The sequence below is a fragment of the Lycorma delicatula genome, chromosome 4, assembly GCF_047948215.1.
Source record: "Lycorma delicatula isolate Av1 chromosome 4, ASM4794821v1, whole genome shotgun sequence".
In the NCBI taxonomy this organism is placed as follows: Eukaryota; Metazoa; Arthropoda; class Insecta; order Hemiptera; family Fulgoridae; genus Lycorma; species Lycorma delicatula.
Genome location: NC_134458.1, coordinates 1,499,952 through 1,515,000, shown reverse-complemented (window position 1 = coordinate 1,515,000; position 15,049 = coordinate 1,499,952). Strand labels below are relative to the sequence as shown.

The following is a 15,049-nucleotide window of genomic DNA, read 5'->3' as shown; positions in this document are numbered from 1 at the left end:
ACATGAAGCACCAGATTTCATCCCCGGTTATAATTGTTTGCAAAAAATTAGGGTTGCTAATAGCAGTTTCAACAAAGTTTTGAGCGCAAGGAAAGATGCACCTGTTTTTGTTTTTCGGGCAAAGAAGTGTGGAACGACACGAGAGCACACCTTTTGGCAGTTCATTTTTCCTATTAGAATTGTACATACCGATGTTTAGCTCATCTGTTATAGCCCAAAGGGTAAGATGAGGTTGTTCAAGTAGGAGCGTGTGCACTTTCACATTTTTTGTCATGAACAGCTGTTGACGGCGGCCTCCTTTTTCAGTTGTTGTCATTCAATGACTCTATACAGTCTTTAAACTGCTTCTACCATGTGTATGTTGTAGTACGAGTTGCGGTTTCATCACCAAATGCTTGCTGTTTCAGTTTCAGTGAAAGATTTTTGAAATCGAACACATAATTTTTATGCGCGTCTCTGTTCCATGTCACAAGGTCACATGAACACAACGTATGTGACCGAATATGACTCGAGAGACGAAACGTGATGAAATTTTGTACACAGACTCATCAAATATTGTACTTCATAGTTCTTTGTTTGTCTGAGAGATGGCGCTACTTGTATCGACTACAGAAATTTAGTTTGGAAACTTTTCTACTGTGTGTATAGTTTTTTTTTCTTATGATGATGTGTTGCCTTTAGTATATGAAAGTACATTTGTAACATACAAAATTAGTCCTTTTAATTATAGTTATACTAATCTGTTATTTGTGTTTTTTTTTTTTTCAATTAAATTGAATTTCTTTTTCAGGTTGCGGCTCGAACATCGGGTGATCTAGTTCGTAAATTAGGTGAACGTATATTACCTGAAATAATACCGATATTAGAAGGAGGGCTCGAGTCTGAACATGCTGACCAACGACAAGGCGTTTGTATTGGATTATCAGAAATAATGGCGTCGACTAGTCGTGATATGGTCTTAACGTTCGTTAATAGTCTTGTACCGACCGTCAGTAGAGCGCTTTGTGATCCGTTGCCGGAAGTAAGACAGGCTGCCGCGAAAACTTTTGATAGTTTACATACAACTGTCGGCAGTCGCGCTTTAGACGATATATTACCGACTTTATTGTCTCAGCTGAACGATCCGGATCCGAAAGTAGCCGAATGGACTCTAGATGGCCTTAGGCAGGTTATGGCTATCAAATCGCGTGTTGTGTTGCCGTACCTTGTACCGCAATTGACCGCACCGCCGGTTAATACTAAAGCCTTATCTATATTGGCAGCAGTGGCCGGTGAAGCTCTCACTAAATATTTACATAAAATATTACCCGCTCTTCTTACCGCATTAGCTACATCTCAAGGATCAACACAGGTATGTAAAATTTATCATTATTTATTACTATCTTGTTTACCGGTTACAATTAATTGTGATTTTTATTAAATTTTTAATCCAGTAATGGATTTATCTACTTTAATATTATCAGTTTGATTTCTTTTATTTAGCATGACAGATTTAAGATACTAAATTTTAACACAAATTTAATTACGTTCTCTAAATTTATATTTAAAATTGTATATGTTTTTTTAAGTAAATCTGTTATTATTAAAAGCAAAACCCCTTTGACACGCCGGAAGATAATGGAAAATTTTTTCACCGGTCCTAAGTAAGCGATCAAAAATTTCCACCTTAGAGTTAAGAAAAATTTCAAATTTACTCAGTATGACATGGGCAAAAAAGTTTCACATGTTTAGCATACGACAAGCCCCATCATCTTCTTATAATTCCAGCTACGTTTTAGTTGTCATCTCTTGCCATAAGAGTTGGTCAAATCAAAAATTGTTTCAGACAAAAGTTTTAGGTGGTAATAATGTTTACAGGACTAATGACCACTTTTAAAACGATTTGATACTATGCCTATTAAGGGGGGTATGATTTTTTTTGTCTTTGAAACCCTACTTTTTTCCACCCCCTTCAATAAAGGTTGGTGATATCAAAAAATCTTACTTAAATTTGAATAGTAGGAACTTTATAAACAAATTTGATATTTTAGTTAATAAGAAAGTTATCGCGATATTTTGTTTTTTTTTTTTTTCGAAAAAGACCTCCCCCGTTTCGACCTTAATGGTTAGATTTTGGCTGTTGAATTAAACTCGACTGAGATTTTGGGACGAGTTATTTTTAAGGAACAATTTGAAAGCGATTGGCGCAAAATTCCGGTGTTTATCATCTCCACAAGAAAGTGAAATATATATATAAACTTTTGAGCTGATGGTGGTTTTGGGGTCTGGCGGATATGAAACGTATAGAAACGGATATTTTCCGGAAGTCGAATTATGGTACCCGTTAACAATAAGTAGTTTTCTTATGAAATCTACCTAAAAATCTTATTTCGTAATATCGAAATAAAGAATTAATTGAAATATTGCAAGCGTCTGTATTTATTTTTTTTGTTATCTCGAAGTTTCCTACTTACACTAGCTGAAATCCTTTATATTCGCATAAGCAAAATTGAATTTTTTTAATTACTTTCTTCTCTGTACAAGGTTATCATAAAAGAATGGTGCGGTTTCAGTAATTCATAGGAAGATTGTAGGGAAATTTGTAGATGTTATATTTGTATCCCTGAAAGCCTCCAACCCAAAAGTTTGTTTATCAGCAGTTGTAACCACGTCAGTTCTTGTATTGTTGCGGTGAGTTTAGCGAGTTACTATTATTTTATTGATGGCCGAATTAAAATCCTTAATTTCAGTTCAACGTGCGTTTCAATGTGAATTCGGAAGAGATCCACCACACAAAAACAACATAACACGTCGGTTCAAACGATTCAAAGAAACCGGATCGGTTAAGAAACAGAAATCAACCGGCAGACCAAGTGTACCGGACAATACGGTTGAACTAATTAGAAGTCCTGGGAAGTTCATCCCCCGTCGAAGCGTCGAATTAGGTATTCCAAAATCAACAGTTCACAAAGTTTTACGTAAAAGCTGAAATTACACGCTTATAAAATCCAGATACTGCAAGAATTGAAATCCGATGATGGTGTAAAACGTTACAATTTCGCTGTTGAAATGTCGGACAGGATAAGTGAAAACGAATCATTTTTAGATGATATAATTTTTACAGACGAAGCTACATTCCACGCGAATGGATGCGTTAACAGACACAATTCACGAATATGGGGCTCTGAAAACCCACACGCAATTATTGAGAAAGAACGCGATTCGCCTAAAGTTAATGTTTGGTGTGGTGCGATGAAAAATCGTGTAATAGGGCCTTTCTTCTTTGCTGAAACAACAATTAATGGAGTTGTGTATCTTGACATGTTAACCGATTATTGTTTTCCTCAGCTGGATGAACTCGAAAACATTCATCGACTTAATTTCCAACAAGATGGTGCTCCCCCGTATTTCAATGCATCGGTCACGGACGCTTTGAACGAAAAATTTGGAGATCGATGGATAGGCTGGCAAGGACCCATACTTTGGCCTCCAAGGAGTTCAGACCTTGCGTTTTTTTTCTTGTGGGGGTACATCGAAAGCGTTGTTTATACACAAAAAATTCACGAGCTAAACCGCTTAAAAAACAGGATTAATGAAGCAATGACAACCATTAACGGAGAAATGTTTGGAGAGAAGTTGTGTATCGTTTGGACATTTGTCGAGAAACTAAGGGCGCACATATTGAAATTTATTAATTATGTAAAAAGATATTTTTGATGACAAATTTGAAAAATAAAAAATTAACTGTAAGTAATTCTGTTTTAATTTAAACAATTATCAAAACCGCACCATTCTTTTATGATAACTCTGTATACTGGAAAAATGATTTTTACTTTTTTTAATTGATAATAAGACTCCTACAAAAGTAGTTTTCATCGTATTAATTAAAACAATAATTTTTTTTCTTGTAAAATTACGACCATCATTTCAGCATAAATGATGAATTACTAAATAGGCATACAGTCTAATATAATGTTAATTTTTTTTTTTTTTTCAGGAACTAGAGTATTGTCAAGCAGTAGTATTATCAGTTGTAGATGAAGTCGGAATCCGTGCCATTATGGATCAATTAATGGAAGTTACTAGGTCAGATAAAGTAGAAATGCGTAGAGCAGCTGTCACATTGCTGTGTGCATTTTGTTCGCATTCACGCGCTGATTATTCGCAATATGTACCGCAACTTTTACGTGGGCTTATACATTTATTTACAGATGTCGACAGAGAAGTCTTGCAAACCAGTTGGGAAACCCTTTCAGCAGTTACAAGAGTGAGTGTTTAAAATATTAAATTTACTTAAAGTTGTCATTTTATATTAGAATCGTATTATGTTTGCTATTACATAAACAAAGGCATTCGATAACGTTTTAAAATTATAAAAAAATCAGGAATGAAATACCTTTGCAAATTAAAAAATGACAGCCATACTTATTATTTTTCAATCCTTTTTATCTCCGTAAATATTAGCTTATCAAAATGTATGTTACTCGATAAAATATTAAGCTTCTTATTTTAAAGAAAGTGACATTTTATTTTTTTAAATCGGTTAATAAATAGCCGAATTATGGCAGAAAATTGATGTAATTTTGTATCTGTAATCTTGTTCTCCACTTTACGTTAAATTCGATTAAATATTAATTTTTTATTTGTTTATTGTTAATTCTAGTATTGTAAATTAGTATCAAATTAACTAATAATTTTCTCACAATAAGATTTAATTCTTATTATTAGGGACAAGGGAAGCAATTTTAGGCCTCAGATTAATAGTAGAAGGAAGATTAAAGAAAAACAAACCGACATACTTGGCATTTATAGACCTAGAAAAGGCATTCGATAACAGACTGGAATAAAATGTTCAGCATTTAAAAAAGTTAGGGTTCAAATACAGATAGAAGAATAATTGCTAACATTTACAGGAACTAAACAGCAACAGTAATAATTGAAAAACATAAGAAAGAAACCGTAATAAAAAAGGGAGTCCGACAAGGATGTTCCCTATCTCCGTTACTTTTTAATCTTTACATGGAACTAGCAGTTAATGATGTTAAAGAACGATTTAGATTCGGAGTAACAGTACAAGGTGAAAAGATAAAGATGCTACGATTTGTTGATGATATAGTAATTCTAGCCGAGAATAAAAAGGATTTAGAAGAAACAATGAATGGCACGGATGAAGTCCTACGCAAGAACTATCACATGAAAATAACAAGAACAAAACGAAGGTAATGAAACGTAGTAGAAATAACAAAGATGGACCACTGAATGTGAAAATAGGAGGAGAAAAGATTACGGAGGTAGAAGAATTTTGTTATTTGGGAAGTAGAATTACTAAAGATGGACGAAGCAGGTGCGATATAAAATGCCGAATAGCACAAGCTAAACGAGCCTTCAGTCAAAAATATAATTTGTTTACACCAAAAATTAATTTAAATGTCAGGAAAAAAAATTTTTGAAAGTATATATTTGGAGTGTTGCTTTATATGGAAGTGAAGCTTGGACAATCGGAGTATCTGAGAAGAAAAGATTAGAAGCTTTTGAAATGTGGTGCTATTGGAGAATGTTAAAATCAGATGGGTGATTAAAGTGACAAATGAAGACGTATTGCGGCAAATAGATAAAGAAAGAAGCATTTGGAAAAATATGGTTAAAAGAAGAGACAGACTTATACACTAAGACTTATATACTAAGGCATCCTGGAATAGTCGCTTTAATATTGGAAGGACAGGTAGAAGGAAAAAATTGTGTAGGCAGGCCACGTTTGGAATATGTAAAACAAATTGTTAGGAATGTAGGATGTAGAGGGTATACTGAAATGAAACGACTAGCACTAGATAGGGAATCTTGGAGAGCTGCATCAAACCAGTCAAATGACTGAAGACAAAAAAAAATTGCATAAACTAATGTACCTACCGGTCGCTGTAGCTGGAATGATATTTAAAACGCTATTACAATGCTTCACAAACAATTTAAGACCGTTTACACATTATATGTTTTATATATATATATATATACGACGTGCTACCCAAAAGTTCGAGGAATTTGAATTTCGCACGCAAACCATTGCTGGTACGTCCTGCTGCCACTAGATGTCTCTAACAGTACTCTTAGTGAATCAGTGTTCCAACAGCTGTGACGGTGAGAAGCTGCATTTTTGATTTTCATGCATTTGAGTAACGTTGTGTTTTACTGCTTCGGTGAAGTTCTAAATGGCAGATTTTAAAGAACATAGAAACCGCATCAAATTTTGCTTTGCGCTTAAAAAACCGGTGCAGAAACCTATGCCATGCTTGGGGAAGCATTTGGTGACAATGCTATGGGTAAAAGTAAAACATTTTAGCGATACAAACAATTCAAAGATGGACGAATGACAGTCGATGACGATGAGCATGCAGGAAGACCATCAACAAGTGCAACACCTTAAAACATCGTGAAAGTGCGAAAAGGTATTGTTGAAGATCTTAAACAAACAATCCACGATGTTTGTGCAATCGTACAAATGTCATATGGGTCCGTGCAACGCATGTTGTCGGACAATTTGAACATGAGATGCATCGCTGCAAAATTCCTACCGAGACTGTTGGAACAGCGACCAGAAACAAAATCGCGTAGCTGTCTGTAGCGAATCGAAAAATTCAGGAAGAGATGACCCTAACTTCATCTCCAACATCATAACCGGTGATGAGACATGGGTGTACGGGTATGACCCTGAAACTTAACACCACTCGTCACAGTGGAAGACGTCAAGTTCACCGCGGCCAAAAAAAGCACGGCAACATGAAGTCCATGACGATTGTTTTTTTCAACATCAAAGTTATTATCCATAAGGAATTTGTTCCTCTTGGTCAAACCGTCAATGGAATGTTCTATTGTGAAGGTTTGAAACGTTACGTGAAACTATTAGGCGCAAACGTTCAGATCTATGGGGTAACAACAGCCGGGTTCTGCACCATGACAACATGCCTGCGCACACATCGCTAGCCGTTCGGAATTTCTTGGCTTCTGAAAAGACGGTAGTGATTCCACCCACCTTATTCGCCTGACCTTGCCCCGTGCGACTTTTTTTCTTTCTCTTTCCGAAAATAAAATTTCAATTGAAAGGCCGTCATTTTAATACAATTGAGGAGATTCAGGAAGAAATTCAGAACGTGCTTCGAACACCTGCAGATTTCCAGGGATGCATGGAATCGTGGGAAAAACCCTGGGATCACTGTATCAATGTCCAAGGGGATTACTTTGATGGAGACAATGGAAATTATAAGTTATGTTAAGCTATTTTATTTTTATGGTAAAATTCCCCGAACTTTTGGGTAGCACCTCGTATTATTATTATTTTACTGAAATTATTTATTTTTTTGTTATTACATATTATTTCTGTGTACTTTTAAATTAAAATTTTATTAATTATTGTATTAATAATAACCACCTATATCTTAATCGGTTCGTTTACAGAGTTCAACTAAACAAATTGCCTGTATGAATGTTCAGACAGTCGATCACAAGCTTTAAACATTAATATTTTGCAATTTCGATGAGATGTACAAACGGAAAATATTCCACGTCTTGTTTTGAGGGGAAAGAAAAAGAAAAGAATTATCAAAAAACGAGACTAATTTCGTGACGCATTAGTCGCCTAGATCATTGTTCTCAACATCATAGCGGTTAAAAAATAAAATTGTTCATATAAAATGTAAAATTGTTCATATAAAATTGTTCATTACCAAAAATGCAGCATAAAAAAAAAAGAGAACCTTTTGAAAACCGATTCTCACGTTAGAATAAAATCACCAAACGGAATACCGCATCGGTTGAACCGACCGCAAAACTTGTTGATTTGCCGTTGAAGATTTAGAAAAAATAAATAAAATTGGTTATCGGTCGACTGATTTTTCGTTTGTTATGTAAACTCAAAGACGGAGAGTCATTTATTACAACCACAGAGCAAAAGTTTTTTATTTCTAAATAGTCAAATATTTTTACATTAACCTATTTATGTTTTTTTCGTCTTGTCGAAAAATCCATTCAATTTTTTTCTATTTTAATTGCAGACACTGGATACTATGCAGCAGATCAATCATGTTGGTGATATCCGTCAGGCTGTAAGATTTGCAGTCAGTGATTTAAAAGGATCAGATCTACTGCCTGGATTTTGTTTGCCGAAGGTTTGTGTTCTTTAAAACAGTTTGTGTAAGGTTTGTATAATTGACATCAGTTTATCAGAATAGTTGATAAAACAATTGCAGGAACATTCGAGCATTATATTCGTGCATTTATACCGAAGAAAAAAATATATATATTGAATCGGTTTACGGTTAGTACATTTATTTTATGTGTTTTTTGTTACACATAAATCTAGTGAATTTTTCCACAGAAGCTCTTGAAATTTTTTCTTAAACCTTTTGTCTTTTGTCGTTTAAATGTTAGTTTTTTTCTTGTTGATTCAGTAATATTACACTAGAATTCAGATTCCTCACATATTACACTGATAGCCCAAAAAAATTTTTTTTAATGTATCTTTCTCTCTCTCTCTCTCTCTCTCTCTCTCTCTCTCTCTCTCTCTCTCTCTCTCTCTCTCTCTCTCTCTCTGTGTGTGTGTGTGTGTGTGTGTGTGTGTGTGTGTGTGTGTGTGTGTTTGTTTGTTTGTTTGTTTGTTTGTTTGTTTGTTTGTTTGTTTGTTTGTTTGTTTGTTTGTTTGTTTGTTTGTTTGTTTGTTTGTTTGTTTGTTTGTTTGTTTGTTTGTTTGTTTGTATGAAAGATGTCAGTGGCATAATTTTATATCAAAAATATATACGATTTTAATGAAAATATGGTTAGTGTCGTGTATTATTTGATTGGATTCAAAGTATAATGAATTGATGAACTGTGTCTCGATTACATCATTAGAAATAATTAGCGATAAATCGATAATTTTACGAGTATTTTCTGTTATTTATTAGTTTATTTGACTATATTGCAGGGTATAACACCAATATTGCCGATATTCAGGGAAGCTATATTGAACGGAGCGCCTGAAGTTAAAGAACAAGCAGCTCAAGGATTAGGCGAAGTGATAAGATTGACAAGTGCTGAAGCGTTGCAACCGTCAGTTGTCCATATAACTGGCCCTCTTATAAGAATATTAGGCGATCGTTTCAATTGGAGTGTAAAAGCTGCAGTTCTGGAAACTCTTGCTATTTTACTCGCAAAGGTATGTGTAATTAAATTACTTATTTTTTTAGAATTAATGAACTGTAACTGTGAATATTTTGTGTTTATTATTTATTTTAGAGATTCGCGGTTGGGTAATTTATACATAGATTTACTTTGAATTGTTGTGGAAAATGTTGCGGTATCAAAATACATTCTGCGTGTTTTTGTGAAAGAGTATACATTATTTAAAATTTGAAAAGTATTGTTAGGTTTCCAGTTCAATTATATAAAGGATTCAAATGATATGATGTGTACTGGAAAAAAGTGTGGCTACTCCAATAGAATATAGTTACAGTCTTTTATATTATCATCGCCCGGTGATAAGAGTAAATTACAATTGTACTGGATCCCTGCAACAAACCATTGTTATTGTGTAATGAAAGGAATCCCTCATAAACATAAATATATATATATATATATATATGTACATCGTTGTATAATAGACATAGTGTTGCAACTGCAAAATTTGCAATTTTGAGTTAAGACCGTCTGTTCATTCATCTTGAAGAGCTCTACTAAATAAATATACCGGGCATATCTGTATCAATAACCATTAAAATTAGAAACCGGATGTCTACAGCTTTTGAGAGAATATACAAGGTGATTCAGGAGGAACTCATTCTAGAAGCTAAAAGTAAGAAAAACATTCATATAAACATAGGTCCGAAAAATACGCTTTGTTAGCGAGTTATACAGGATGAAAGATTTCGCCCGAGTTTCAGTTCCTTCCTGTAAATTAAGGCTTTATGAAATTCTGGGAAGATCAATTAAGGGGCAAATTCGATTGTTTCTTATAGTTTTTGAGCCGGGAAATAAAAAAAAAAATGGTCCCAGAACTGTATTTTTCTTAGTTTGTAAGATATCCCATGTAAAACGCCAAAAATAGCGTGAATATGTACAGGATGATTCAGAAGAATAGGGCAATACTTTGACAACTCATTCTAGAGGCTAAAAATAAGGAAAAAGTTCATATAAATATAGGTCCAAAAAAACGTTTCGTTAGCGAGTTATACAGGGTGAAAGATACATTTTTTATACATTTTTTGTTTGAGAAATTTTCTCTAAAATGCATAGATTCAGAGAAAAACTCATTTCAAAAACCTTTTGTGTTTTTAAAAAATCTTTGGGGTTTTTAAAAATCTGGGTTAAGGTTCCCTCCCTCATTACCCCTAACGCATGGACAAAAGATCAATCGGTAGGTAAGAATTTTCAAATAAAAATACAAATTGACTGTACTATTGAAATCGTAAAAATATTATAACGATAAATAATATTAATATTGAAAAATAATTTGCTTTAAAACAGATGTTATAAAATATAAATAAAAACTAATACTCAGTGTGTCTTTTATTATTGACATGTGAATAAGCTAATTACTTTTTTTACCATTATCTTATTCACTACGGCAGGCGAATCGTATTTATACTAATTTAGAAATGGCTGATGTATATTTAATGTATGTTCTCGCACTCTTAAGGAGAGACGGCTGTATCAGGAACACTTTCCCAATCAAGTGTTACCTTCTCACGCGTCGTTTTCGTCCATCCATTCGTAGACGGCTCAAGAGACACAGGAAGCTTTAAAAACCTGGAAAACACGGTAAATCAGGATGATCGTGTTCATTATGTACACCTGAAGGTGTGTTAGATGAAATATCTAACCGTCCTGAAAAAGCTAGCCTTGGAGGGCAGTGTTACCTCGAGATTATACTCTCAGTTTCAGGTATACCGATGGTTTATTTGAAAACGTACTAATCTGAATTTTTTTAATGATATTTTCTTTATCGATGAAGCCGGATTTACAAGATCGGGTCATTCTTAATGCCCTCAACGTGTACATTTAGTCGATGGGCTGCTATTCTGAGTGACTGCTCGATTGTTTTTACCTGAAATGCTCGATGGTGAAAGATGTTTGTATTTATTGTCGGCTTATTTGAAGATTATTAATTTTCTATCGCGGTTAATAATCGACAATTTTTTTTTCATTTTATGTACCGAAGACTTATTTTCGGTAGAATATTGTTAATTATTGTGCCTTTAGGTGTGTATATTCATTTTGTTTTCAACACAGGTTGGAGTTATGCTAAAACAGTTTCTGCCGCAATTGCAAACAACGTTTTTGAAAGCACTGAATGACGGCAATCGCCAAGTAAGGTTGAAAGCAGCTGCTGCTCTTAGCCATCTTATCGTTATACATACTCGTGCCGATCCACTATTTACAGATTTACATGCTGGTGTGCGTAATGCTGAAGATCCTGCCATTAGGTTAGTAGTGCTTTTTTTTTCTCTTGTTTAAACTGTAAAAATAGTAAGTTTTTGTATAGTTACCGGCGTAATCAAAATTTGAAAATGTTTCTAAGCGTTTGGTGAAGTCCGTAATATTAGAATATACGTAAAGTTTAATATGTGATGATCGATCCACGCATGTCGCTGTTGATGAGCTTTTGTTATGTAATTTCAAGAAAGACATTTCTTAGAATTACTTGTGTACAGAATAGTGCTTTGTGGTAGGTAGTGCAGGAAGGGAACAGTTTTTAAATATAATATTAAAAGAAAATGTTAAGAATTAGACGGGTCAGTAAGATTTTAAATAAAATTGTCAAAAGACAAGTAAAAAAGGGAACGGTATTTTGTAAAAAGAACTGATCGTTTGATCATTTATTAACCCGTTAAATGCCAAAATTAAATAAACACTACTTTTTTTTTTATTAATTAGTTTATTTCATCTATTTGTAAGTATATAAAGCTAGAAATATTTTCATATCTACAAAAAATTCAGTAACGGGTTAGTAATAAAATGGTTTGTTGACGCACCTTCGGCCAAAAGCATAATATAAAATGTAACTTTGTAAAAACATAAAAAGAAACCAAACTATTTATAAAAGTTGAAAAAACAACTATGAATAAACTACATTAAATTGTTTTTAGTTTATTGTGGATTTATTTTCTCTGCGGTGAATGAAATTCTTTGAAACATTTTGAGTGCAGGTGGTCTTTACATTTTATATACAAAAATATTGTGTGGTTTTTGCACAGCTTACATCATCTTCTAGCTTTGTTTGCATGTTCAGAAATAACATGCCGTACTTTGTCCAAACGAATATTTTCCAGCAAACTATTTTTCCAGGAGCCTTTCTGCCATTTAAATCTTTTAATGCTCTCTTAAATTCGGATCTCAGTATTGTTTCTCCCATTTCATCCTCCTCAACTTCCTCTTCTTCCTCTATAAAACCATTTTCTAATTCATTTCCTCCGTATAACTCTTCAATATATTCCACCCATCTATCGACTTTACCTTTCGTATTATATATAGGTGTACCATCTTTGTTTAACACATTATTAGATTTTAATTTATGTACCCCAAAATTTTCCTTAACTTTCCTGTATGCTCCGTCTATTTTACCAATGTTCATTTCTCTTTCCACTTCTGAACACTTTTCTTTAATCCACTCTTCTTTCGCCATTTTGCACTTCCTGATTATAGCATTTCTTAATTTTCGATAGTTCCTTTTACTTTCTTCATCACTACCGTTCTTATATTTTCTACGTTCATCCATCAGCTGCAATATATCATCTGAAACCCAAGGTTTTCTACCAGTTCTTATTATTCCACCTAAGTTTGCTTCTGCTGATTAAAAAAGAATTATTTAGAAATATATAAAAAAATTATTTTAGAAAAAGGTGCGTTTACGCACCACTGGCAAATAATCGGTTAAAACATTCATAGTTAATTTGAATGTGTAGAGGATTGAAGTGAAAGACAAAGACAAGAAAATAGAATATAGTTATTATTTGACCTTATAAGATATCTACACTGTAAAATGGAATGGAGAATAATTGTCAAACCAGTCAAAATACTTGTGACAAAAACGTTATATTTAAGGCAGTTCATTCCAGTAGTAATTTTTTTTCTTCTGATGACAGGATTTCTTTTATTACCTATCAGACCTCACTTTCTGGACAACTGTTATAGAATTTAGTTTATTTATCATAGAGTTTTTTATCTTTTATGATCATACAGGATCGCTTTAGTCAGTCCAATGGAATAGTTTCAGCTTTGCAGTCCTCCTTGTACTTTTTCGTACATTCCGATCTTTGTGCCTTTCTACTGGGTGATTTTTTAGTCCTGTTACCCAATTGTTAATGTCTGGTAATTTTTTTTCTAAGAAAGGGAAATTTTATTTTGCGACAAAGTTGGTAGCGCTAGTACTCAACCGGTATAGATACGGCAGCGTGAGTTGATTTTCCTTGAGCTGTGTAAACTTTTGTGCCGTCTCCGGTCATGTTTCTAACAACCATAGTACGAGTTTTCATTCTTGAACAATATTATGCTACGAATTCGTACGCGAGTGTAAAAGAATCATTTCAAATTAAATTTGTCGGTGTTCCTCTGCCAGAAAAAATGTCAATTTCAAGGGTAGCAAACCGATTTCGAGAGACAGGTAAGTGTGTTTGCGACAGAAAACGTAGCGGTCGACTGACTCACTTGACAGATGACGTTTTAAAGAATGTGAAAATAAGATCACTCAGTTCTCCACGGAAAAGTTTACGAAAACTCTTCACGCAAGTTGGTTTGTCATATTCAAGCGTTCAGAAAGTCGCTAAAAAATTGAAATCCTATCCGTACCAGGTACGATTAGTCAAAGAGCTTCAGCCTCCAGATTTAAACAAGCGATTCAAATATCGCCATTGGTTTAGGTCTCTCGTAAACTATAACTGAATCAAATTTTGAAACACAGTGTTCTTTAGCAATGAAGCTTGGATCCATCTCTATGGTTATCTAAACAGTCAAAACTGTCGAATTTGGGTGGTTGAAAATCTTAACGCTTTACAAGACAAATTTTTGCATCCTGAAAAAATCGGTGTGTGGTATCTCGTCATCATATAGTCAGATCCATATTCTTCGAACAGACAGTAAATGGTGACGTATACAAGAATATTGTTTGCCAATTTGTGTCCCTCCTGGAACCTCAAGAACAATATTGCCGGTTTCAGCAAGACGGTGCTACATTCCACACGTCTTGAGAAACCATGTTGTTTCTGCAAGAGTTCTTTGATGATCGAATAATAAGCAAGGACTTATGGCCTCCAAGGTCCCCAGACCTCACATCTCCTGACTGCTTTTTGTCGGGCTATATTAAGTCCGAGGCCTTCAAAAACAATCCTCGCACTTTCGATGAACTTAAAGTTAATATTACAGACTTAATCGCGAATATTTCCGATGCGACTCTTAAAAAGGTTTCTTCTAATTAACTGTAAAGAGTCCATGCGTGTATAACAACAAGCGGTGGGCATTTTGAGCATATTCTTTAACGATTATGTAAGTAATAGCTTTTTATTAAATCTCTATTGTAAGTAACAAATACATTTTTTTATTCCACCTAAATTTCCCTTTCTTAAATTACATTTAAAATTGGGTAACAGGACTAAAAAATCTCACTCTGTAGTATTGAAAATGTTTGTGTTGTGACATTTTTTCTTGTAAGTATAAAGCGAGTGTTTTATGTTCTTGATTTTCTTGTTTAATTTTATCGTATCTCTGGTGTTTACCGGTGTAAGGCCAATTTCTTTGAGGTCCTCTTTTAATACATAACATCCTGTCACGGTATTTCTCAAGTCAAGGTTATACCGAACTAGCTGTTTCAGAAGTCTTGAATCTTGCATCCTCATGATACGTCCAAAGAATTCTAGCGTCCCCTTTCACATGGTATCATTGATGGGTTCTAACTCTTTGTACACAACTTTGTCAGGTATAATCGACGATTATTGATGCAGATTCTTTCAATTTTCTGGAGGCTTTTTCTTTTGATTGTATGTTCAAAGCGGAAGAGTGTTTCTGCTGCACGAGTGGTTTCTGGTTTTATAACTGTGTTGTAGCATCTTATTTT

The 15,049-nt window shown here is 34.0% G+C and overlaps 1 protein-coding gene across 1 annotated transcript in view; it reads left to right on the top strand.

The window, feature by feature from the left end:
• Positions 1–15,049, top strand: part of LOC142323422 (stalled ribosome sensor GCN1-like) — a 66,378-nt gene that overhangs the window by 37,558 nt on the left and 13,771 nt on the right. Inside the window, exons 10-14 of the mRNA XM_075363019.1 lie at positions 791–1,351; positions 3,977–4,246; positions 8,022–8,135; positions 8,930–9,160; positions 11,233–11,426. Coding sequence (XP_075219134.1) covers positions 791–1,351; positions 3,977–4,246; positions 8,022–8,135; positions 8,930–9,160; positions 11,233–11,426 — 1,370 coding nt within the window. The remainder of the gene's footprint in view (positions 1–790; positions 1,352–3,976; positions 4,247–8,021; positions 8,136–8,929; positions 9,161–11,232; positions 11,427–15,049) is intronic.